Source organism: Rhinoraja longicauda, chromosome 5 (genome assembly GCF_053455715.1).
Source record: "Rhinoraja longicauda isolate Sanriku21f chromosome 5, sRhiLon1.1, whole genome shotgun sequence".
Classification (NCBI taxonomy): domain Eukaryota; kingdom Metazoa; phylum Chordata; class Chondrichthyes; order Rajiformes; family Arhynchobatidae; genus Rhinoraja; species Rhinoraja longicauda.
The window spans coordinates 1217830-1242378 of record NC_135957.1 but is presented as its reverse complement, the minus strand read 5'-3'; the positions used below and the strand labels follow the sequence as shown (position 1 = coordinate 1242378).

At 51.5% G+C, this 24549-nt stretch overlaps 1 protein-coding gene across 1 annotated transcript in view; it reads right to left on the bottom strand.

Moving 5' to 3' along the window:
• Positions 1-429: 429 nt before the first annotated feature.
• Positions 430-24549, bottom strand: part of daam2 (dishevelled associated activator of morphogenesis 2) — a 257528-nt gene continuing 233408 nt past the window's right edge. Inside the window, 2 exon segments of the mRNA XM_078399971.1 lie at positions 430-915; positions 13764-13934. Coding sequence (XP_078256097.1) covers positions 700-915; positions 13764-13934 — 387 coding nt within the window. The 3' untranslated portion in view covers positions 430-699.

Here is a 24549-nt window from a genome sequence, read left to right as displayed (position 1 = left end):
AGGAGAGAGGGAGAGGGGAGGGAGAGGTGGAGGGGGGGAGAGGGTAGGGAGAGAGAGAGACGAGAGAGGGAGACGGGGAGGGGGAGGGAGGAGAGGGGGAGAGTGGAGAGGAGATGGGGGAGGGAGGGTGGGATTAGGGTGTCAGAGGGAGGGGCTCCCAGACTAAGCACCCACAATAATCAATACCGTGGCGAGCAAAATGTGTGAAAGACAATATCACTGATAGTCACGGAACTGACCCCACACAATTCCCTCGGTCGCTGCCAGAGTCTGCACTCCCCCCACCCGGGGGGGGGGGGGGGGGGCAAGCGTGAGGTGGAGGGGGTCACTTGGGGTTCTGCTGCCCCTGCCCTGCCCTCTCCAGCGGGTAGAGGGGGGGGGGGGGGGGGGGGAGAGGCACAGCGGAGCGCTGTCTGTAATTTGTGTGTGTGTGTGTGTGTGTGTGTGTGTGGTGCGTGCGTGCGTGCGTGGCATGTGTGTGTATGTGGTATGTGAGCATGCGTGCATGTGTGTGTGTGTATGTGTGTGTGTGTGTGGTGCGTGCGTGGTGTGTGGTGTGTGTGTGTGTGCGTGCGTGTGTGTGGTGTGTGTGTGCGTGTGTGGTGTGTGCGTGCGTGGTGTGTGGTGTGTGTGTGTGCGTGCGTGCGCGTGTGAGTGTGCGTGTGTGTGCGTGCGTGCGGGTGTGTGCGGTAATGCAGCTCAGTAGTTCAGCTTGCTGACGGCCCTCTCCCTGCTGCTCTCCGGCAGCTGGCTGCCCGAGCGTTTGCGGCTGCGTTTCAGCTTGGACAGGTCCTTGTCGAAGACTTCCCCGGAGCGCAGCGCCGACACCAGGTCATCGAACTCGCCCACCTCCTCCGACACGCTGCCCGCCCGAGACTTCTTCAGCCTCCTCTCCTTCTCGCGCTGCTCCTTCAGCTAGGGGGAGACAGACACAGGGAGAGGGTCAATAGACAATAGACAACAGACAACAGACAATAGACAATAGGTGCAGGAGGAGGCCATTCGGCCCTTCGAACCAACACCGCCATTCACCGTGATCATGGCTGATCATTCTCAACCAGTACCCCCGTTCCTGCCTTCTCCCCATACCCCCTGACTCCGCTATCCTTAAGAGCTCTACCTAGCTCTCTCTTGAATGCATTCAGAGAATTGGCCTCCACTGTCAAACACAGGCGGAGAACAGAGGGCACATACAGTCTGAAGAACGTCACCCATTCCTTCTCTCCAGAGATGCTGCCTGGCCCGCTGAGTTACTCCAGCATTTTGTGTGTCTACCTTCGATTTAAACCGGCATCTGCAGTTTTATTTCCCGCACACACAGGAAACGTTTACCTTGCACTAAATGTCATTCCCTTATCATGTATGTACACACTGTAAATGGATCGATTGTAATCGTGTATTGTCTTTCCGCTGACTGGTTAGCACGCAACAAAAGCTACACACAGTGTGTTCAGGCAGGACTTAAACCAATCTAAAATAATGGCTACCTGGGGCTGATTACAGACTGGGGTCTAATCCAGGGGTTCAGGGGGGTTTGTATGTGGAATTAATAGGTCATTTTAATTTTAATGCCGCAGTTGGGCCGGCACGGCGGCGCAGCGGTAGAGTTGCTGCCTTACAGCGCCGGAGACCCCGGGTTCCATCCCGACTACGGGCGCCGTCTGTACGGAGTTTGTACGTTCTCCCCCGTGACCTGCGTGGGTTTTCTCCGAGATTTTCGCTTTCCTCCACTCTCCAAAGACGTGCAGGTTTGTAGGTTAACTGGCTTGGTGTATGTGTAAATTGTCCCTAGTGTGTGTAGGATAGTGTTAGTGTGCGGGGATCGCTGGTCGGCGTGGACCCGGTGGGCCGAAGGGCCTGTTTCCCGCGCTGTATCTCAAAACTAAACTAAAATAGTTTAATCGGGACCCGAGGTGCAACTTTTATACCCAAAGGGTGTTGGGTGTATGGAACGAGCTGCCGGTGGAGGTAGTTGAGGCAGGGACTACCTCCATTTGGACAGGTACATGGATAGGACAGGTTTGGAGTGATATGGACCAAACGCAGGCAGTGGGACTAGTGTATTTTTTTTCATATTTTTATATTTCAGATACAGCGCGGAAACAGGCCTTTTCGGCCCACCAAGTCCGCGCCGCCCAGCGATCCTGCACATTAACAATATCCTACACACACTAGGGACAATTTTTACATTTACCCAGTCAATTAACCTACAAACCTGTACGTCTTTGGAGTGTGGGAGGAAACCGAAGATCTCGGAGAAAACCCACGCAGGTCACGGGGAGAACGTACAAACTCCTTACAGTACAGTACCCGTAGTCAGGATCGAACCTGAGACTCCGGCGCTGCATTCGCTGTAAAGCAGCAACTCTACCGTTGCGCCACCGTGCCGCCCAGTGTAGCTGGGACATTGTTGGCCGGTGTGGGCGAGTTGGGCCGAAGGGCTTGCTTCCACGCTGTGTGACTCTATGGTTCTAGAAGAGGCCGGGTCTCTGGTATTTTCTCCCAGCCGATCATAGTCAACCCCTTGTCAAGAAGGCTTTTTTAAATTTCTTGCCGCTACCCACCAGGGAGGCGAAGGGAAGGTTAAAGGACAGGGAGGGAGCGGGGAAAAGGTTACCCTTGGAATTCCAGTTTTATGAAACAAAAACACGACCCACGTCGTTTTTGATCCGGGTCGGAATGTCTGAACTTGGGAGGAGAAGGGAACCTTGAAATAAAGTGCTTCCCAGCTGTTATCGGGCAACTGAACCATCCCACCACAACCAGAGAGCAGTGCTGAACTACTATCTACCTCTTTGGTGACCCTCGGACTATCCTTGATCGGACTTTGCTGGCTTTACCTTGCACTAAACGTTATTCCCTTATCACTGTAAACGGATCGATTGTAATTATGTATTGTCTTTCTGCTGACTGGTTAGCACGCAACAAAAGCTTGTCACTGTACCTCGGTACACATGACAATAAACTCAACTAAATGAATCTGTACACTGTAAATGGCTCGAAGGTATTTATTTCACAAAATGCTGGAGTAACTCAGCAGGTCAGGCAGCATCTCAGGAGAGAAGGAATGGGTGACGTTTCGGGTCGAGACCCTTCTTCAGACTGATGTCAGGGGGGGCGGGACAAAGGAAGGATATAGGTGGAGACAGGAAGATAGAGGGAGATCTGGGAAGGAGGAGGGGAAGAGAGGGACAGAGGAACTATCTAAAGTTGGAGAAGTCAATGTTCATACCGCTGGGCTGCAAGCTGCCCAGGCGAAATATGAGGTGCTGTTCCTCCAATTTGCGTTGGGCCTCACTATGGCACTGGAGGAGGCCCATGACAGAAAGGTCAGACTGGGAGTGGGAGGGGGAGTTGAAGTGCTCAGCCACCGGGAGATCAGATTGGTTAACGCCGACTGAGCGCAGGTGTTGAGCGAAGCGATCGCCGAGCCTGCGTTTGGCTCAATTAGTCTAGTTTAGTTTAGTTTAGAGATACAGCGCGGAAACAGGCCCTTTCGGCCCACCGGGTCCGCGCCGACCAGCGATCCCCGCACACTAACACTAATCTACACCCACTAGGGACAATTCTTTTTAACATTTACCGAGCCAATCCACCTACAAATCTGCACGTCTTTGGAGTGTGGGAGGAAACCGAGGATCTCGGAGAAAAAACCACGCAGGTCACGTGGAGAACGTACAAACTCCGTACAGACGGCGCCCGTAGTCGAGATGGAACCCGGGTCTCCGGCGCTGTAAGGCAGCAACTCTACCGCTGCGCCACCGCGCATTATAATCATGTATCGTCTTCCGGCTGGCTGTATGCACGTGACAATAAACTGAACTGAAACGGGACGCCCAAATGGAATAAAAAATGCGCACGCGGGGCAGTTTAAGGTCCCAACAGGGACGTAGTAATCCTGGATTCCCAGAAATTCCAGCACAAGGACGCAGACTGAACAGAATGCCTGGTGTTAAAGGAGCAGGCTGTTCCCACACTCTTCAGGAATGCAGAGACCCTGGGAGTGAGCTCTTCTCAGGAATCCTGCGGGAATGAGGTACAAGCTGCATTACTCAATCCTTTCGGCATTCCGGCCAGCGGGAAGTTGGTTCACCGACCGACCGACCGACCGATCGACCGAGAAGGGATGTATTCATTTGGAATGGATGAACGAAGAACTGCTCAAGCTCATAAGTGATAGGAGCAGAATTAGGCCATTCGGCCCTCCAAGTCTACTCCGCCATTCAATCATGGCTTATCTGTCTCTCCCTCCCAACCCCATTCTCCTGCCTTCTCCCCATAACATTAGACAATAGACAATAGGTGCAGGAGGAGGCCATTCGGCCCTTCGAGCCAGCACCGCCATTCAATGTATAAGAAAATAACTGCAGATGCTGGTACAAATCGAAGGTATTTATTCACAAAATGCTGGAGTAACTCAGCAGGTCAGGCAGCATCTCAGGAGAGAAGGAATGGGTGACGTTTCGGGTCGAGACCCTTCTTCAGACTGATGTCAGGGGGGCGGGACAAAGGAAGGATATAGGTGGAGACAGGAAGATAGAGGGAGATCAGGGAAGGAGGAGGGGAAGAGAGGGACAGAGGAACTATCTAAAGTTGGAGAAGTCAATGTTCATACCACTGGGCTGCAAGCTGCCCAGGCGAAATATGAGGTGCTGTTCCTCCAATTTCCGGTGGGCCTCACTATGGCACTGGAGGAGGCCCATGACAGAAAGGTCAGACTGGGAGTGGGAGGGGGAGTTGAAGTGCTCGGCCACCGGGAGATCAGGTTGGTTAACGCGGACCGAGCGGACCGCCATTCAATGTGATCATGGCTGATCATTCTCAATCAGTACCCCGTTCCTGCCTTCTCCCCATACCCCCTGACAACTAATCAACAACCTCTGACACCCGTACCGATCAAGAATCTGTCAATCTCCGCCTTAAAAATATCCACTGACCTGGCCTCCACAGCCTTCTGTGGCAAAGAATTCCACAGATTCACCACCCCCTGACTAAAGAAATTCCTCCTCATCTCCTTCCTTAAAGAACGTCCTTTAATTCTGAGGCTGTGACCTCTAGTCCGAGACTCTCCCACTAGTGGAAACATCCTCTCCACATCCACTCTATCCAGGCCTTCCACTGTTCTGGTTTATACCTCCAGATTCAGGGACAGTTTCTTCCCAGCTGCTATTATTTTGGATCAGCTGAATGTTTTTAAGGTGATCCAATAAGGTGATTTAATACAATATAGATTCTTGATCAGTGGACACAAAATGCTGGAGTAACTCAGCGGGTCAGGCAGCATCTCAGGAGAGAAGGAATGGGTGACGTTTCGGGTCGAGACCCTTCTTCAGACACATCCCTTTTGATGTCTCATTTTCACACCTTACACTTCCTTATCTCTGTGTCTCCCTCTCCCCTGACTCTCAGTCTGAAGAAGGGTCTCGACACGAAACGTCAACCATTCCTTCTGTCCTGAGATGCTGCCTGACCCGCTGAGTTACTCCAGCATTTTGTGTCTACCTTCGATTTAAACCAGCATCGGCAGTTGTTTTCCTACTAGATTCTTGATCAGTGCGGGTGTCAGGGGTTATGGGGAGAAGGCGGGAGAATGGGGTTGGGAGGGAGAGATAGATCAGCCGTGATTGAATGGCGGAGTAGACCAGATGGGATGAATGGCCTAATTCTGCCCCTAGAACCTATGAACCTAACAACAAAGTGCTGGAGTAACTCACCAAGTCAGGCATCATCTCTGGAGTAAAATGATAGGTGACGTATCCGGTTGAGACCCTACTTTCGGTCTGAAGTACAGGGTCCCGTTTTCACCCTCCCTAGTCCCCTCTTGCTTTTATAGACCTCTGTAAGATTGGGGGCGGTCACGGTGGCGCAGCGGTAGAGTTGCCGCCTTACAGCGAATGCAGCGCCGGAGACTCAGGTTCGATCCCGACTACGGGCGCCGTCTGTACGGAGTTTGTACGTTCTCCCCGTGACCTGCGTGGGTTTTCTCCGAGATCCTCGGTTTCCTCCCACACTCCAAAGACGTGCAGGTGTGTAGGTTAATTGGCTGGGCAAATGTAAAAATTGTCCCTAGTGTGTGTAGGATAGTGTTAGTGTGCGGGGATCGCTGGGCGGCGCGGACCCGGTGGGCCGAAGGGCCTGTTTCCGCGCTGTATCTCTAAATCTAAAAAAAATCATCACTCAGCATCCTGCGCTCCGAGGAATAGAGTCCCTACCCTCCATGACTTCTCCCTGTAGCTCAGGCCCTCGAGTCTAGGCAACATCCTCGTAAATCTCCTCTGCTCCATTTTCAGCCGAATGACATTTTTTCTCTAAAGCACGGTGACCACAATTCAACGGCTATACTCCAAATGTAGCCTCACCAACGTCTTGTACAACTGTGGCATAACAACAGACAATAGACAATAGGTGCAGGAGGAGGCCATTTGGCCCTTCGAGCCCGCACCGCCATTCAATCTGGTCATGGCTGATCATTCTCAATCAGTACCCCGTTCCTGCCTTCTCCCCATACACCCTGACTCCGCTATCCTTAAGAGCTCTATCTAGCTCTCTCTTGAATGCATTCAGAGAATTGGCCTCCACTGCCCTCTGAGGCAGAGAATTCCACAGATTCACAACTCTCTGACTGAAAAAGTTTTTCCTCATCTCAGTTCTAAATGGCCTACCCCTTATTCTTAAATAAGGGTCCCCTGGTTCTGGACTCCCCCAACATTGGGAACATGTTTCCTGCCTCTAACGTGTCCAACCCCTTAATAATCTTATATGTTTCGATAAGATCTCCTCTCATCCTTCTAAATTCCAGTTATTCACAAAATGCTGGAGTAACTCAGCAGGTCAGGCAGCATCTCGGGAGAGAAGGAATGGATGACGTTTCGGGTCGAGACCCTTCTAAATTCCAGTGTATACAAGCCTACCATACAATTGGCATAACATCCCAACTTCCGTCCTCAATAACCTGGTGAACACCTTTTGCACTCCCAAACCACCACCTACCACAATCTGCCTCAACTACCTCCTACGGCAGCTCGTTCCATACACTCACCACCCTCTGAATGTCTTTGACACTTCTGCCCTGGGAAAAGGTTCTGAATGTCAATCACCCCAGCGGTATTAAACATTGACTTCTAATATAACATTATTAAGGGGTTGGACACGTTAGAGGCAGGAAATATGTTTCCAATGTTGGGGGAGTCCAGAACAAGGGGGCACAGTTTAAGAATAAGGGGTAGGCCATTTAGAACGGAGATGAGGAAAAACTTTTTTCAGTCAGAGAGTTGTGAATCTGTGGAATTCTCTGCCTCAGAAGGCAGTGGAGGCCAATTCTCTGAATGCATTCAAGAGAGAGCTAGATAGAGCTCTTAAGGATAGCGGAGTCAGGGGGTATGGGGAGAAGGCAGGAACGGGGTACTGATTGAGAATGATCAGCCATGATCACATTGAATGGCGGTGCTGGCTCGAAGGTCCGAATGGCCTCCTCCTGCACCTATTGTCTATTGTCTATTGTCTACCCTATCTATGCCTCTCATAATTTGACCTACTTCCATCAGATTTGGCGTTCCCCCCGTAACTCCCTGGTCCACTCGTCCCTTCCTACCCAAACCACCCCCTCCCCGGGCACTTTCCCCTGCAACCGCACGAGATGCAACACCTGTCCCTTTACCTCCCCCCTCGATTCCATCCAAGGACCCAAACAGTCTTTCCAGGAGAGGCAGAGGTTCACCAGCACCTCCTCCAACCTCATCTATTGTATCCGCTGTTCCAGATGTCAACTTCTCTACATCGGCGAGACCAAACGCAGGCTTGGCGATCGCAGATTGGCAGTCCGCCTTAACCAACCTGATCTCCCGGTGGCTCAGCACGTCAACTCCCCCTCCCACTCCCAGTCTGTCCTTTCTGTCCTGGGCCTCCTCCAGTGCCAGAGTGAGGCCCAGCGCAAATTGGAGGAACAGCACCTCATATTTCGCTTGGGCAGCTTACACCCCAGCGATATGAATATTGACTTCTCTAACTTCAGATAGTTCCTCTGTCCCTCTCTATCTCCTCCCCCTTCCCAGTTCTCCCTCTATTTTCCTGTCTCCTACTATATCCAATCTTTGTCCCGCCCACTCCCCTGACATCAGTCTGAAGAAGGGTCTCGACCCGAAACGTCACCCATTCCTTCTCTCCAGAGATGCTGCCTGACCTGCTGAGTTACTCCAGCATTTTGTGTCTACCTTAGATTCTGTCAATCTATTAAAAGCCTTCTTTACCACTCAATTTACCTGCAATGTCATTTTCTAGGAACAATGTACTCCTGCTCTACAACACTCCCACCCCCACCCTACCATCTCTCCTTCCTTAGAAGGCTTAGGACGTTCGGCATGTCCCTAACAACTCTCACCAACTTCTCTACAGATGCACCATAGAGAACATTTTATCGGGATGCATCACAGCTTGGTTTGGGAACAGCTCCATCCAAGACCGCAAGAAATCGCAGGGAATTGTGGACGCAGCCCAGACCATCACACAAACCAACCTCCCTTCCATTGACTCCATCTACACCTCACGCTGCCTCGGCAAGGCCAGCAGCCCAGACCGTCACACAAACCAACCTCCCTTCCACTGACTCCATCTACACCTCACGCTGCCTCGGCAAGGCCAGCAGCATAATCAAGGACCAGTCACACCCTGGCCACTCCCTCTTCTCCCCTCTCCCATCAGGAGAGACAGAGGTACAGAAGTGTGAAAACGCACACCTCCAGATTCAGGGGCAGTTTCTTCCCGGCTGTTATCAGGCAACTGAACCATCCCACCACAACCAGAGAGCAGTGCTGAACTACTATCTACCTCTTTGGTGACCCTCGGACTATCCTTGATCGGAGTTTGCTGGCTTTACCTTGCACTGAACGTCATTCCCTTATCATGTATCTACACACTGTAAATGGATCGATTGTAATCATGTATTGTCTTTCTGCTGACTGGTTAGCACGCAACAAAAGCTTTTCACTGTACCTCTGTACACGTGACAATAAACTAAACTGAACTGAGCTGAACTGAAACGTCCATGCCTTAACGGAGTTGCCTCACAGCGCCCGGGGACCCGGGAAAAATCCGGGGAACAATCTCCTTGGAAAAGTACCCAGGTGCGAAATCAGGCCTGGGGCTGTTGTCTGGAGACTTTGGCTGGCTGCCCAGCGAATTCAAACGTATTAATGAAATGAATTTCCCCCCTCCTGCTTTCAGTCAGGGGACAGATGGTAAAAATTTTCCCTGGCAGGTTCGGCGTGCGCGATTTCCTCGTAATTGGAATTTTGTGTAAAAAAACAACACACGGGGAATGTTTCGGGAGGAAGGAATATGTCAACGGGTGGTCACGCTTTCTGTTGGAATCGTCGCTCAGTGCAGCCTCATTTAGATATAGAATTACCAACTGTTGGACGACTTCACCAGAGGCTGCTCCCGAAAGATCCGAAGATGGATCGGAAGGAATTGGAAAAGCACAATTACAGATTTTTTTTTTTTTTTTGTGTGTTTTTGGGGTCGGGTGGTTTGAGTGCGTTTTTGGGGGTTTTCTGGGGTTGTGTAATTTGAATGCCTGTTTAGCGCTTTTATTGTTGGACTGTGTTTTTGGGGGTTTTTGGGGTTGGGTAATTTGGGTGCCTGTTTAGTGCTTTTATTGTTGGACTGTTTTTGGGGGTGTAATTTTGATGCTTATTTAATGCTTTTGTTGTTGGACTGTGGGTGATTGAATTAACATTTTGTTCAAGATGGCCGCGCCGTTGTGTTTGGCTGCCTGCCACTGTATGTTTGTTTTTTTTCCTAGTCAGATGTGCAGCACTTTGGTCAACGTGGGTTGTTTTTAAATGTGCTATACAAATAAATTGACTTGACTTGACTTGTACGGAGTTTGTACGTTCTCCCTGTGACCTGCGTGGGTTTTCTCCGAGATCTTCGGTTTCCTCACACACTCCAAAGACATGCAGGTATGTAGGTTAATTGACTGGGTAAATGTAAAAATTGTCACTAGTGTGTGTAGGATAGTGCTAGTGTGCGGGGATCGCTGGGCGGCGCGGACCCGGTGGGCCGAAGGGCCTGTTTCCGCGCTGTGTCTCTAAATCTAAATCTAAAAAAAATCTAATCATTCTCAATCAGTACCCCGTTCCTGCCTTCTCCCCGTACCCCCTGAGTCCGCTATCCTTAAGAGCTCTATCTAGCTCTCTCTTGAATGCATTCAGAGAATTGGCCCCCACTGCCTTCTGAGGCAGAGAATTCCACAGATTCACAACTCTCTGACTGAAAAAGTGTTTCCTCATCTCCGTTCTAAATGGCCTACCCCTTATTCTTAAATTGTGGCCCCTGGTTCTGGACTCCCCCAACATTGGGAACATGTTTCCTGCCTCTAACGTGTCCAACCCCTTAATAATCTTATACTTTTCGATAAGATCCCCTCTCATCCTTCTAAATTCCAGTGTATACAAGCCTAGTCGCTCCAGTCTTTATACAAGCCTAGTCGCTCCAGTCCTTATACAAGCCTAGTCGCTCCAGTCTTTATACAAGCCTAGTCGCTCCAGTCCTTTATACAAGCCTAGTCGCTCCAGTCTTTATACAAGCCTAGTCGCTCCAGTCCTTTATACAAGCCTAGTCGCTCCAGTCTTTATACAAGCCTAGTCGCTCCAGTCCTTTATACAAGCCTAGTCGCTCCAGTCTTTATACAAGCCTAGTCGCTCCAGTCTTTATACAAGCCTAGTCGCTCTAGGCCAGCTCGAAGAGATAGACCCTTCGAGCCAGCAAACAGCCGTCCACACTAGTTCTATGTTATCTATTCCATCCTCTCCCTACACACTTTTACAGAGTGCCCATTAATCTACAAGGCCCGCACTAACCTGCGCGCACTAGTTACGATTTTCACCAAAGCCCAATTAACCTGAAGAAGGGTCTCGACCCGAAACGTCGCCCGTTCCTTCCCTCCAGAGACGCTGCCTGTCCCGCTGAGTTACTCCAGCTCTTTGTTCCTGCCGTCAGTTTAAACGAGCATCTGCTGTTCCTTCCTGCACCTCACCTACAAACCCGCACGTCTTTGGGATGTGGGAGGGAAACCGGAGCACCCGGAGGAAACCCACATGGTCACGGGGGGAATGTGAAACCCCTCCCCTAAGGTCAGGATGGAACCGGGGTCTCTGGCGCTGAGGGGTAGTAACCTGTGGAAGGTGGTCTAAGGAAGATAGCCATTCAAGGACTATAAGAGGACCGGACAAGCTAGATGCAGGAAACATGTTCACAATGTTGGGGGAGTCCAGAACCAGGGGCCACACAGTCTCAGAATAAAGGGGAGGCCATTTAAAACTGAGGTGAGAAAAAACTTTTTTCTTCACAGAGAGTTGTGAATTTGTGGAATTCTCTGCCACAGAGGGCAGTGGAGGCCAATTCACTGGATGAATTTAAAAGAGAGTTAGATAGATAGAGCTCTAGGGGCTAGTGGAATCAAGAGATATGGGGAGAAGGCAGGCACGGGTTACTGATTGTGGATGATCAGCCATGATCACAATGAATGGCGGTGCTAGCTCGAAGGGCCGAATGGCCTCCTCCTGCACCTATTTTCTATGTTCCAATGAATGGCGGTGTTGGCTCGAAGGGCCAAATGGCCACCTCCTGCACCTATTTTCTATGTTTCTATGTTAACCCACCGATTTAGTGCGGGAACTTAGAACAATCCCATCAATAGCTCGCGGGGCCTGATTTCACAGCCAACCACCTCAGAAGTCTGTCCAGGAAGTCTTCAACAAACCACGAAGCAGCTCTATGTCGGCACAGCTGGTAGTGCTGCTGCCTCACAGCTCCGCATAGACCTGACCCTGACCGTGTGGAATCTGCGGGTTCGCCCGGTGCTTTGGGTTCGTGTGGGGGCTTTTGTATCCCGCTTCCTCCCACGTCCCAAAGACAATAGACAATAGGTGCAGGAGGAGGCCATTCGGCCCTTCGAGCCAGCACCGCCATTCTCTGTGATCATGGCTGATCATTCTCAATCAGTACCCCGTTCCTGCCTTCTCACCATACCCCCTGACTCCGCTATCCTTAAGAGCTTCTATCTAGCTCTCTCTTGAATGCATTCAGAGAATTGGCCTCCACTGCCTTCTGAGGTAGAGAATTCCACAGATTCACAACTCTCTGACTGAAAAGGTTTTTACTCATCTCAGTTCTAAATGGCCTACCCCTTATTCTTAAACTGTGGCCCCTTGTTCTGGACTCCCCCAACATTGGGAACTTGTTTCCTGCCTCTAACGTGTCCAACCCCTTAATAATCTTATACGATTCGATAAGATCTCCTCTCATCCTTCTAAATTCCAGTGTATACAAGCCTAGTCGCTCCAGTCTTTCAACATATGACAGTCCCGCCATTCCGGGAATTAACCTAGTAAACCTACGCTGCACGCCCTCAATAGCAAGAATATCCTTCCTCAAATTTGGAGACCAAAACTGCACACAGTACTCCAGGTGCGGTCTCACTAGGGCCCTGTACAACTGCACACAGTACTCCAGGTGCGGTCTCACTGGGGCCCTGTACAACTGCACACAGTACTCCAGGTGCGGTCTCACTAGGGCCCTGTACAACTGCACACAGTACCCCAGGTGCGGTCTCACTAGGGCCCTGTACAACTGCACACAGTACTCCAGGTGCGGTCTCACTAGGGCCCTGTACAACTGCACACAGTACTCCAGGTGCGGTCTCACTAGGGCCCTGTACAACTGCACACAGTACTCCAGGTGCGGTCTCACTAGGGCCCTGTACAACTGCACACAGTACTCCAGGTGCGGTCTCACTAGGGCCCTGTACAACTGCACACAGTACTCCAGGTGCGGTCTCACTAGGGCCCTGTACAACTGCACACAGTACTCCAGGTGCGGTCTCACTAGGGCCCTGTACAACTGCACACAGTACTCCAGGTGCGGACTCACTAGGGCCCTGTACAACTGTACACAGTACTCCAGGTGCGGTCTCACTAGGGCCCTGTACAACTGTACACAGTACTCCAGGTGCGGACTCACTAGGGCCCTGTACAACTGCACACAGTACTCCAGGTGCGGTCTCACTAGGGCCCTGTACAACTGCACACAGTACTCCAGGTGCGGTCTCACTAGGGCCCTGTACAACTGCACACAGTACTCCAGGTGCGGACTCACTAGGGCCCTGTACAACTGCACACAGTACTCCAGGTGCGGTCTCACTAGGGCCCTGTATGGGTCTGTGCATTAACCGGCCCTCCAGAACTTCCCACTGGTGTGTAGGGAGTGGATGAGAAAGTGGGATTAACGTGGAACTAGTGTGAACGGGGTGATCGACGGTCGGGAGGACACGGTGCGCCGAAAGGCCTGTTTCCGTTTTAGTATCTCTAAACTCCAATCCTAAAGACAACAGCCAGTGGGGTGGGATCAGCACAAGCTTGTACATTCTTATATATGTCCTGTACTGTTTGTTGGTTCCCTGTGTAAATTTGTGTAAAATTAAAAGAAAATACAAATAAAAAAAAATAAAAAATTGTATGTTCTCCCCGTGACCCACGTGGGTTTTCTCTGAGATCTTCGGTTTCCTCCCACACTCCAAAGACGTGCAGGTTTGTAGGTCACCTGGCTTGGTGTGAGTGTGAATCGTCCCCAGCGTGCGTGGGGTAGCGTTGGGGACCGCTGGTCGGCGCGAACTCTGTGTGGCGAAGCGCGCCGTGTCTGGAAACTAAACTCGGCTGGAAAGTCGGCCCGTCCCAACCCCTGCCCAAAGTAGGTGCCCCACTCACCATGGTCTCCATGCGGGCCCTGCGTTCCTCATCCTCCTTCTTACGCCTCATGGTCTCCAGGTCGTGCTTGGCTTCGCTGAAGGACTGCAGGAACGTGTCGAATATGCCAAAGAACTCGTCGGGCTGCATCCTCACCTCTCCCTCGCTGAAGTGCTTCAGCATCTTGGAGTACTATCAAAGGAAGAGCTCTCACTGAGAGTTTGCAAAGGCACCTTCCACCAGGGGAAGTTCAATGACACAGCTGCCAGCCTGGCACGAACCAGCCCGGCGAAACCGTTAGCTAGACAATAGACAATAGTTGCAGGAGGAGGCCATTTGGCCCCTCAAGCCAGCACCGCCATTCAAGAGAGAGATGGATAGAGCTCTTAAGGATAGCGGAGTCAGGGGGTATGGGGAGAAGGCAGGAACGGGGTACTGATTGAGAATGATCAGCCATGATCACATTGAATGGCGGTGCTGGCTCGAAGGGCCGAATGGCCTCCTCCTGCCCCTATTGTGTATTGTCTATTGATCATGGCTGATCATTCTCAATCAGTACCCCGTTCCTGCCTTCTCCCCATACCCCCTGACTCCGCTATCCTTAAGAGCTCTATCTAGCTCTCTCTTGAATGCATTCAGAGAATTGGCCTCCACTGCCCTCTGAGGCAGAGAATTCCACAGATTCACAACTCTCTGACTGAAATAGTTTTTCCTCATCTCCGTTCTAAATGGCCTACCCCTTATTCTTAAATTGTGGCCCCTGGTTCTGGACTCCCCCAACATTGGGAACATGTTTCCTGCCTCTAACGTGTCCAACCCCTTAATAATCTTATACTTTTCGATAAGATCCCCTCTCATCCTTCTAAATTCCGGCCCATCAAACTCCGTACAGACAGCACCCTCAGTCTGAAGAAGGGTCTCGACCCGAAACGTCACCCATTCCTTCTCTTCAGGGATGCTGCCTGACCCACTGAGTTACTCCAGCACTTTGTGTCTACCCATAGTCAGGATAGAACCCGGATCTCCGGTGCTGTGAGGCAGCAACTCTACCGCTGCGCCACCGTGCACAGTTGGTACAGCAGGCCAGGCAGCATCATAAGTGATAGGAGCAGAATTAGGCCATTCGGCCCATCAAGTCTACTCCGCCATTCAATCATGGTGGGTCTATCTCTCCCTCCTAGCCCCATTCTCCCGCCTTCTCCCCCTAGCCCCTGACACCCGTACTGATCAAGAATCTAGTAGGAAAATAACTGCAGATGCTTAAGGATAGCGGAGTCAGGGGGTATGGGGAGAAGGCAGGAACGGGGTACTGATTGAGAATGATCAGCCATGATCACATTGAATGGCGGTGCTGGCTCGAAGGGCCGAATGGCCTCCTCCTGCACCTATTGTCTATTGTTTGCACGTTCTCCCCATGAGCCTGTGTTTCGGTTTCCTCCCACACTCCAAAGACGTGCAGGTTTGTAGGTTAATTGTCTTCTGTAAATGATCACTAGTGTGTAGGATGCTTTGACAGACAAGAGGCACATTCTCAATAACTGTTCTCCAGGCACAAAAAGAATTAACTGCCCCCTTTTATTGTTTTAGTACCCAGCACAAAACGTATCATCATTTGATTCTGATTATTAACCGAGGAAGGATTTTTTCCCCTTCCTGCATCCACTTGAGCACATTGCACTTTTCTGAACGAGTGGGAAGGTGTTTGTTCCACCAGGTCTGTGTGGGACACCGAGCACTTCCTCGATCCTAATCCCACATTTCCCCCCCCATTTGATTCTCCCCACATTCCCATCGATTCTCCACTCCTGCCCCCCCCCAACTGAACCACCCCTCTGCCCAGGAGCGGGAGTTTCACCATGGTCGCTTAACCAGGGTTTTTTGGAGATCGAGGGGGTTAACCTGAGCTCCCGGAGGAAACCCACCCGGTCTCAACACCCCCTCAAAAAGTGCAATCCAGATTCCAAACACCATCCGGGTTTAAAAAAAACGCCTTCACTCACGTCATCCTCACTCAGCCTTGTACACCTTACCCGAAATATAGGTTCTAAAAAATAACGCTTGATGCAGCTCCATAGGTCTTTGGTTGGGCTGCATTTGGAGGGTTGCGTGCAGCAATGCATGCAGTAATGCATTAATGCATGCAGTATTGCGTGCATGAATGCAGCGGCAGAGTTGCCGCCTCGCGGCGCCGGAGACCCGGGTTCCATCCTGACGACGGGCGCTGTCCGTACGGAGTTTGTACGTTCTCCCCGTGACCTGCGTGGGTTTTCTCCGAGATCTTCGCCTTCCTCCCACACTCCAAAGACGTGCAGGTTTGTAGGTTAATTGGCGTGGTATAATTGTAAATTGTCCCTGGCGGGTGTAGGATAGTGTTAGTGTGCGGGGATCGCTGGTCGACGCGGACTCTGTGGGCTGAAGGGCCTGTTTCCACGCCTTCCTCCCACACTTCAAAGACATGCAGGTTTATAGACAAAAGACAATAGGTGCAGACAGATGCCATTCGGCCCTTCGAGCCAGTATCGCCATTCAATGTGATCATGGCTGATCATCCACAGGAGGAGGCCATTCGGCCCTGCGAGCCAGCACCGCCATTCACTGTGATCATGGCTGATCATCCACAATCAGTACCCCGTTCCGGCCTTCTCCCCATACCCCCTGACTCCACTATCCTTAAGTGCTCTATCTAGCTCTCTCTTGAATGCATCCAGAGAATTGGCCTCCACTGCCTTCTGAGGCAGAGAATTCCACAGATTCGCAACTCTCTGACTGAAGTTTGTAGGGTGATTAGTTTGGTTATACTGTAAAATGTAAAATTGTCCCTGTTGTGTATAGGGTAGTGTTAATGTGTGGGGATCGCTGGTCGGCGCGGACTCAGTGGGCCGAAGGGCCTGCTTCTGTGCCGTATCTCTAAACCAAACTAAACTGAACTACGTTCCGGTCTCCCCACGACAGGCAGGAAGTGGAGGTTTTGGAGAGGGTGCAGAGGAATTTTAGCTGAGTGCCACCTGGACTAGAGGGTTTCAGCAAACTTGGTTGAGCAAACTTGGATTGTCTTCTCTGGAATGCCAGAGGTTGAAGGGGAGACCTGATACAAGTATCTGAAATTATGAGAGGCATCGATCAGGACCAGAGGACACAGGTTCAAGGTGAAGGGGAAAAGATTTTATAGGAATCCGAGGGGTAACTTTTTCACACAGAGGGTGGTGGGTGTGTGGAACAAGCTAAGCTGCCAGAGGAGGTAGTTGAGGCTGGGACTATCCCATCGTTTAAGAAACAGTTGGACAGGTACATGGATAGGACAGGTTTGGAGGGATATGGACCAAGCGCAAGCAAGTGGGACTAGTGTAGCTGGGACAGTGTTGGCCGGTGTGGGCAAGTTGGGCTGGAGGGCCTGTTTCCACACTGTGTCACTCTATGACTCTATGACTCGATGGGTGGAAATGTCCAACATTAGAGGACAAAGCCATGAGGAGCGAGGGACAATTTTTTATGGAGACTAGACTAAGTGGACCCGTTGGGCCCAAACCTCTCCTGCATTGGTGCAGCACCCTCTCCTCCCACCCTCTCCTCCCACCCTCCCCTCTCCCCTTCCCTCCCTCCCCCCCTCTCCTCCTTTCAAACTTTAAAATGTGAATAACTTTAAATATATAACACCGATTTCAATAAAACCACTGGCATTATCACTAAAGTGACGACGGTGAGTAAGGTGGGCCTAAAATTGTCGCGCTACCGTGTACCGTTTTGGCTGAAGTTCAGTCACAAACAAGGTAACAAACGAGAGTTTTAGTATATAGATGCGCGGGGCATGTTCTTTAAATAAAGTGGTGGGGGCCTGGAACGCGCTGCCAGGGGTGGTGGTGGAGGCAGATACCGTAGTGGTGTTTAAGAGGCTTTTAGATAGGCACATGGGAGTGCAGGGAATGGAGGGAATATGGATCACATACAGGCAGATGAGATCAGCCTAACGCAGCATCATGTTCAGCACAAATGTTGTGGGACACAGGGCCCGTTCTTGGGTTGTACATGTTCCATGTAAAGACAAAAAAACTGCAGATGCTGATTAATACACAGAGCGCTGGAGTAACTCAGCGGGTCAGGCAGCATCTCTGGAGAACATGGATGGGTGACGTTTCACAGAGTGCTGGAGTAACTCAGCGGGTCAGGCAGCATCTGTGGAGAACATGGATGGGTGACGTTTCACAGAGTGCTGGAGTAACTCAGCGGGTCAGGCAGCATCTCTGGAGAACATGGATGGGTGACGTTTCACAGAGTGCTGGATGGTGATGTAGAGAGATATTCAGACTGATATGAGGTGGTGGGGAGGGGGGGGGGTGGAGGAGAAGAAAGCTGTAGCAGAGGAGAGGCAGGACAAAGTGTGGCAGGTTGACATAGGCCAGGGGGGTGGGGGGGGGTTGGGAGGTTGATAGGCAGATGGTTGGCACAAAGGCCAGAGAGAAGAAAGACAAGGAGGTGTGAGACTGGGACTGCCAACTGTCCCGTATTAGCTGGGACATCCCGCATTTTGGGCTTCATTGGTTTATCTCGTACGGGACCCCCCTTAACCCATATTAGGCCCGGGGGGCGCTGTAGGCCCGGACAGTGTAGGTCAGGACAGTGTAGGCAGTGTAGGTCAGGACACTGTAGGCCCGGACAGTGTAGGCCCGGACAGTGTAGGCCCGGACAGTGTAGGTCCGGACAGTGTAGGTTTGGACAGTGTAGGTCCGGACAGTGTAGGCCCGGACGGTGTAGGTCAGGACAGTGTAGGTCAGGACAGTGTAGGCCCAGACAGTGTAGGTCCGGACAGTGTAGGTCAGGACAGTGTAGGCCCGGACGGTGTAGGTCAGGACAGTGTAGGTCAGGACAGTGTAGGTCCGGACAGTGTAGGCCCGGACAGTGTAGGCCCGGACAGTGTAGGCCCGGACAGTGTAGGTCCGGACAGTGTAGGTTTGGACAGTGTAGGTCCGGACAGTGTAGGCCCGGACGGTGTAGGTCAGGACAGTGTAGGTCAGGACAGTGTAGGCCCAGACAGTGTAGGTCCGGACAGTGTAGGTCAGGACAGTGTAGGCCCGGACGGTGTAGGTCAGGACAGTGTAGGTCAGGACAGTGTAGGTCCGGACAGTGTAGGTCAGGACAGTGTAGGTCAGGACAGTGTAGGTCCGGACAGTGTAGGTCCGGACAGTGTAGGTCCGGACAGTGTAGGTCAGGACAGTGTAGGTCCGGACAGTGTAGGTCCGGACAGTGTAGGTCAGGACAGTGTAGGTCAGGACAGTGTAGGTCAGGACAGTGTAGGTCAGGACAGTGTAGGTCAGGACAGTGTAGGTCAGGACAGTGTAGGTCCGGACAGTGTAGGTCAGGACAGTGTAGGTCCGGACAGTGTAGGTCCGGACAGTGTAGGTCAGGACAGTGTAGGTCCGGACAGTGTAGGTCCGGACAGTGTAGGTCAGGACAGTGTAGGTCCGGACAGTGTAGGTCAGGACACTGTAGGTCAGGACAGTGTAGGTCAGGACAGTGTAGGCAGTGTAGGTCAGGACAGTGTAGGTCAGGACAGTGTAGGTCAGGACAGTGTAGGCAGTGTAGGTCAGGACAGTGTAGGTCAGGACAGTGTAGGTCAGGACAGTGTAGGCAGTGTAGGTCAGGACAGTGTAGGTCAGGACAGTGTAGGTCAGGACAGTGTAGGTCAGGACAGTGTAGGCAGTGTAGGTCAGGACAGTGTAGGTCAGGACAGTGTAGGTCAGGACAGTGTAGGTCAGGACAGTGTAGGCAGTGTAGGTCAGGACAGTGTAGGTCAGGACAGTGTAGGTCAGGACAGTGTAGGTCAGGACAGTGTAGGCAGTGTAGGTCAGGACAGTGTAGGTCAGGACAGTGTAGGTCAGGACAGTGTAGGTCAGGACAGTGTAGGTCAGGACAGTGTAGGTCAGGACAGTGTAGGTCAGGACAGTGTAGGTCCGGACAGTGTAGGTCCGGACAGTGTAGGTCCGGACAGTGTAGGTTTGGACAGTGTAGGTCCGGACAGTGTAGGCCCGGACAGTGTAGGCCCGGACAGTGTAGGTTTAGACAGTGTAGGTTCGGACAGTGTAGGTCTGGACAGTGTAGGCCCGGACAGTGTAGGTCCGTAAAGTGTCGGCCTGGACACTGTAGGCCCGGACAGTGTAGGTTTGGACAGTGTAGGTTTGGACAGTGTAGGCCCGGACAGTGTAGGCCTGGACAGTGTAGGTTTGGACAGTGTAGGTTTGGACAGTGTAGGTTTGGACAGTGTAGGCCCGGACAGTGTAGGCCTGGACAGTGTAGGTTTGGACAGTGTAGGTTTGGACAGTGTAGGTTTGGACAGTGTAGGTCCGGGCAGTGTAGGCCTGGACAGTGTAGGTTTGGACAGTGTAGGTCCGGGCAGTGTAGGCCTGGACAGTGTAGGTTTGGACAGTGTAGGTCCGGGCAGTGTAGGCCTGGACAGTGTAGGTTTGGACAGTGTAGGCCCAGACACTGTAGGTCCGGGCAGTGTAGGGCCGACAGTGTTTCACAGAGTGCTGGAGTAACTCAGCGGGTCAGGCAGCATCTCTGGAGAACATGGATGGGTGACGTTTCACAGAGTGCTGGAGTAACTCAGCGGGTCAGGCAGCATCTCTGGAGAACATGGATGGGTGACGTTTCACAGAGTGCTGGAGTAACTCAGTGGGTCAGGCAGCATCTGTGGAGACCATTTCAGGTCGGGACATTTTTTTGAGCACCAACATTAACAGTTCTTTATTTCTACGACTTAAAGCCAAGAAGTTTAATTGACACTGATGTGAAGTGATTATTCTGTTTTTGGTATAAACTTATTTTCATCTGTGGTAATCAGACTTGGCCAAGAATCTGCCTTTAAATATAGCAATGAGAATGTATTTTAAAGCAGAATTTCTGTCCAAGCGCTGGCTGCTTGCCCTGTGTTGTATTAGACTATGGTATTCCACTGCAAGTGAACGCATTCCTCCCAACACACAAGGGACTTGAAACGATCAAGGCAGCCTCACAATGCCGGTTTACAAAAAATGTCCTGACCCGAAAATGTTCTCCAGAGATGCTGCCTGACCCACTGAGTTACACCAGCATTTTGTGTCTTTTTAAAAAAAAACTCCTGACTTTAACTTACATTTTTTTTTAAATTGCTCTTTATTTTTTAACAATTTCAGAGTAATGGACTCAGTTTGCAAGTGAATTGAAATTTAACAAAAAAAATCTTAAAGATATATCTATCCAAAAATACGTTATGAGTTAATATGGAAATGGAGCAAAACACACACACACACCCCAACACACACATACACACACATACATACACACACACACCCCAACACACACATACACACACACACACACACCCCAACACACACATACATACACGCACACCCCAACACACACACACACACACACACACACACACACCCCAACACACACATACACACAAACACACACATACATACACACACACACACACCCCAACACACACACACACACACACACACCCCAACACACACACACACACACACACCCCAACACACATACACACAAACACACACATACATACACACACACACACCCCAACACACACACACACACCCCAACACACACATACACACAAACAAACACACACATACATACACACACACACACCCCAACACACACATACACACACACACACACCCCAACACACACACACACACACACACACACACACACACACCCCAACACACACACACACACACACACACACACACACACACACACACACACACACACACACACACACACACACACACACACACACACACACACCCCAACACACACACACACACACACACACACACCCCACACACACACACGCACATACACACACACACATACATACACATACACACCCCAACACACACACACATACATACACACACCCCAATACACACACACATCACAACACACACACACACACGCACATACACACACCCCAACACACACACCCCAACACACACACCCCAACACACACACCCCAACACACACACCCCAACACACACACCCCAACACACACACACACACACACACCCCAACACACACACACACACACACACACCCCAACACACACATACACACAAACACACACATATATACACACACACACACCCCAACACACACACACACACACACACACCCCAACACACACATACACACAAACACACACATACATACACACACACACACCCCAACACACACATACACACACACACACACCCCAACACACACACACACACACACACACACACACACACACACACACACACACACCCCAACACACACACACATACATACACATACACACCCCAACACACACACACATACATACACACACCCCAATACACACACACATCACAACACACACCCACGCACATACACACACCCCAACACACACACCCCAACACACACACCCCAACACACACACCCCAACACACACACCCCAACACACACACACACACACACCCCAACACACACACACACACCCCAACACACACACACACACCCCAACACACACACACACACACACACACATACATACACACCCCAATACACACACACATCTCAACACACACACACACACAGACCCCAATACACACACACACACACACACCCACACACAGACGGTGGCGCAGCGGTAGAGTTGCTGCCTCACAGCACCAGACACCCAGGTTCGATCCTGACTATGGATGCTATCTGTACGGAGTTTGTACGTTCTCCCCGTGACCCGCGTGAGTTTTTTCCGAGGGCTTCGGATTCCTCCCACGCTTCAAAGACGTGCAGGTTTGTAGGTTAATTGGTTTGGTACAAATGTAAAATTATCCCTGGTGTGTGTAGGATAGTGTTAATGTGCCGGAATCGCTGGGCGGCACGGACTCGGTGGGCCGAAGGGCCTGCTTCCGTGCTGGATCTCTAAACTAAACTAAACTAAACACATGCAGACACACAGACACGCACACTGCTGGAAGAACACCAGAGGTTGAGCAGCATCTGTGGAGGTAAAGGAAGGATGGACGTTTCGGGTTGGGACCCTGCCTCAGGGCTTGGATTCGCCCAGCAGTTTATATATCATTCCAGATTCCAACGTCGGCAGTCTCTTGAGACTCAACTTTGGACTGACGTTGTATTGCAGGCATTGTGGACTCCCAGAGAGAATACAGTATAGCATTCTGAGAGGAATAGATTGGGTAGATGCACACAGTCTCTTGCCCAGAGTAGGGGAATCGAGGGACAGAGGACATGGGTTCAAGGTGAAGGGGAAAAGATTTAATAGGAATCTGAGGGGTAACTTATTCACACAGAGGGTGGTGGGTGTATGGAACAAGCTGCCAGAGGAGGTGGTTGAGGCTGGGACTATCCCATCGTTTAAGAAACAGTTAGACAGGTACATGGATAGGACAGGTTTGGAGGGATACGGACCAAACGCAGGCAGGTGGGACTAGTGTAGCTGGGACATATTGGCCGGGGTGGGCAAGTTGGGCCGAAGGGCCTGTTTCCACGCTGTGTCGCTCTATGACTATTCAGACTGTGTATGTCATAGAAGCACACAGTACAGAAACCGGCCCTGTCCATCCTGCGCTGTAATGGTCTATGTTCCACGTGAGGACAGACGACAAAATGCTGGAGTAACTCAGCGGGACAGGCAGCATCTCTGGAGAGAGAAGGAACGGGTCGAGACCCTTCCTCTGCGTTCTGAGTACATTATTGCGCGCTGGCCGATTTACGTTTGGCAGTCGACTTGGAAAATGTGGCTGCAATTAAATGGGCTCTTCACCTTGGGCGAACTGGGTCCAACCGGGAGTCAAATTCCTTTCGAGAGCGCTCCAGTCATTCGCAAACCCTTCAACCAAGAGTGGAGCAATTGTACGTGCCTCAACAGTGAACTAAGCACACAGGACCCTTCTATTTATAACACAGCCCTGGTGTGGGAACTTTGCGTGGTGTTTTTTTTAAAAAGAGAGACCAATTTATATATAGCTCTGACGTCACCGTGACCCTAGACCTCTTGAGGATCAGGTTTTAACCGCAGTCCAGACTGATTAAAGTCTCCGATGTCTGCAGCTCGAATGATTCCCACATGAAACACGCTCAGGGCGATCCCAGCCCAATTGCTTGTGGGCGCTGCGTTACTTCACATGCTGGTGCTCACAGTGGAAGCCTGGTGTGTCTTAAATACTCCCCGCACTACCTCACGGCCAACTGAAGTAAACACCCGCTCACAAACGCCCATTGTCTCCACCTTGGAGCTCCACCCCCTCCATGGTCTCCAGCTCGGAGCTCCCCCCATGGTCTCCACCTTGGAGCTCACCCCATGGTCTCCACCTCTGAGCTCCCCCCTGTGGTCTCCACCTCGGAGCTCCCCCCTGTGGTCTCCACCTCGGAGCTCCCCCCATGGTCTCCACCTCGGAGCTCACCCCATGGTCTCCACCTCGTAGCTTCTCCCTGTGGTCTCCACCTCGGAGCTCCCCCCAGTGGTCTCCACCTTGGAGCTCCCCCCGTGGTCTCCACCTCAGAGCGCCCCCTATGGTCTCCACCTCAGAGCTCCCCCCTGTGGTCTCCACCTCGGAGCTCCCCCCATGGTCTCCACCTCGGAGCTCACCCCATGGTCTCCACCTCGTAGCTTCTCCCTGTGGTCTCCACCTCCGAGCTCCCTCCCCGTGGTCGCCACCTCGGATTTCCCCCCGGTGGTCTCCACCTCGGAGCTCCTCCCCCGTGGTCTCTGGCCCTTCTGCCCAACCTGTCCATGCCGTCCAAGCTCTCGAATCGAGCG